Raw genomic sequence first — 1,631 nt, forward strand, 5'->3', positions numbered from 1 at the left:
TTTTTTTTTTTCATTTTTCAATTAATATATACACATTTCCTTTAAATCTAACATTATGCATAGTATGAATAGTTCATCACTTTTACAGAAATACAGGATGTCAATATTCACTCCAGAAGGTGGCCATAGTAAGTAAACTTGATTATATTCTAATTCTTGTTTTCTCAAATTTCTTGTCGTTTAAATGTAAAACTCCATATCTCGTGATGCATAGAAGACAAAATTGAACGAAGAAGTATATCAGAAGAATTGCCAAATTTCAGCACGAAAGCGTGAGTTCATATCCTTCATTAAGGCTTCTTTTTTATAACATGAAGATTTTTCAATATTTGCTTCTTCAACTTCACCATGTTATTAGTAATGTTGATGTAGAGGTGCTCAGCTAAATGAAGCATTAAGAATGCAGATGGAAGCACAAAGACGATGGAACGATCAAATTGAGGTAAATATACTTTACAATTACAAAAGGATAATGTTATTTGCAGTCACAAACTGTCACAGTTGCCGTACGTTGCATACATGTGGCAGATAGTGATTTAGTGTATGAGTTGAGAAAAAAATTACTACATTAATACATCAAATTACAAATCGTCATGTAGGATGCCACGTAGGACGACTACTGCAGTGAACGACTATGAACAACATTACTCTTTACAAAATCGATATCAAAATTCGTTCACTCAAACAATTAAGTCTCTCTTTAAGGAGATTCAAATGCTCGGCACAAAAGAAAAATCATGGAATCAACACCAAAAAAATCTCGTGAATTTGTCTTGTTCAAGATGAAACAACTCAACCAAAACGTTGTGCAGCTTATATTAATTTGCATTAGAATACCTTTATTTCACCAACAAGATCCCCATAACAAGAAAATTATATACATAAACTCATTTTCCTATAGGTTCAAAAGAGCTTGAAATGGAAGATTGAAGCACAGGGAAGATTTATGGACCGTATTATCGAGGAATATAAGAACCGGGTACCTAGTACTAAGCCAAACAAGCCTTATTCTTCTCCTATACTATCACTGCCTCCTCTAAGTGAAGAATCTGATCAATCAAATGAAAAGGAATTTGAATCTGATTATGAAGTTGAAACAAAGGGATTCCAAGACGAATTTCGAGCACGAAAAAAGATCAAAATCCAAGAAGAAATTCTACCAAATTTTAATGTGTTTCCTGTTGAAGGAAATCCATTTGCAGCAAATGATGAATTAGGGTTTTGTCCATGGACTGTTTGCACCTTTCAGTCCCCATTGCTGCCATCTTCTTTATACAACCCTCTAAATTAGGTCAAATGTTGCAGCAAACATATACTGGCACTGTTATGATGGTCGGATTGTAATATTTTCTGAATAATGACCATACTATGTTGAAGACTTATAGTGATAATCTATTCGTCTAGTTCATGTTCGATTTGTATTTAATAATGAAAATGGGGTATGGTGGATTAATTTATATGACTATTCAAGGAGTTGTTTTCAAAGAAGTAGATTAAATTCTTATATAGTCATGTAAGTTTTTATATTTATTCGATATAGATTAATTTTTTAACATGCATCGCAAGATGGTGACTTGTTTGATCAGCAAATCAATTTTAGAATCCAAATGCTTGTTTCAGCTTTAAACAAA

The 1,631-nt window shown here is 32.4% G+C and overlaps 1 protein-coding gene across 1 annotated transcript; it reads left to right on the top strand.

Annotated features, from left to right (window-relative positions):
* The first annotated feature begins 10 nt into the window (after positions 1–10).
* Positions 11–1,517, top strand: LOC111382239 (myb family transcription factor PHL7-like). The gene is made up of 4 exons (XM_023006148.1): positions 11–128; positions 215–272; positions 373–442; positions 902–1,517. Exons 1-4 carry the CDS (start codon positions 56–58, stop codon positions 1,289–1,291), a joined length of 591 nt encoding a protein of 196 aa, XP_022861916.1. The 5' UTR covers positions 11–55; the 3' UTR covers positions 1,292–1,517.
* The last annotated feature ends 114 nt before the right edge of the window (positions 1,518–1,631 follow it).

Source organism: Olea europaea, unplaced genomic scaffold (assembly GCF_002742605.1).
Source record: "Olea europaea var. sylvestris unplaced genomic scaffold, O_europaea_v1 scaffold24512, whole genome shotgun sequence".
In the NCBI taxonomy this organism is placed as follows: Eukaryota; Viridiplantae; Streptophyta; class Magnoliopsida; order Lamiales; family Oleaceae; genus Olea; species Olea europaea.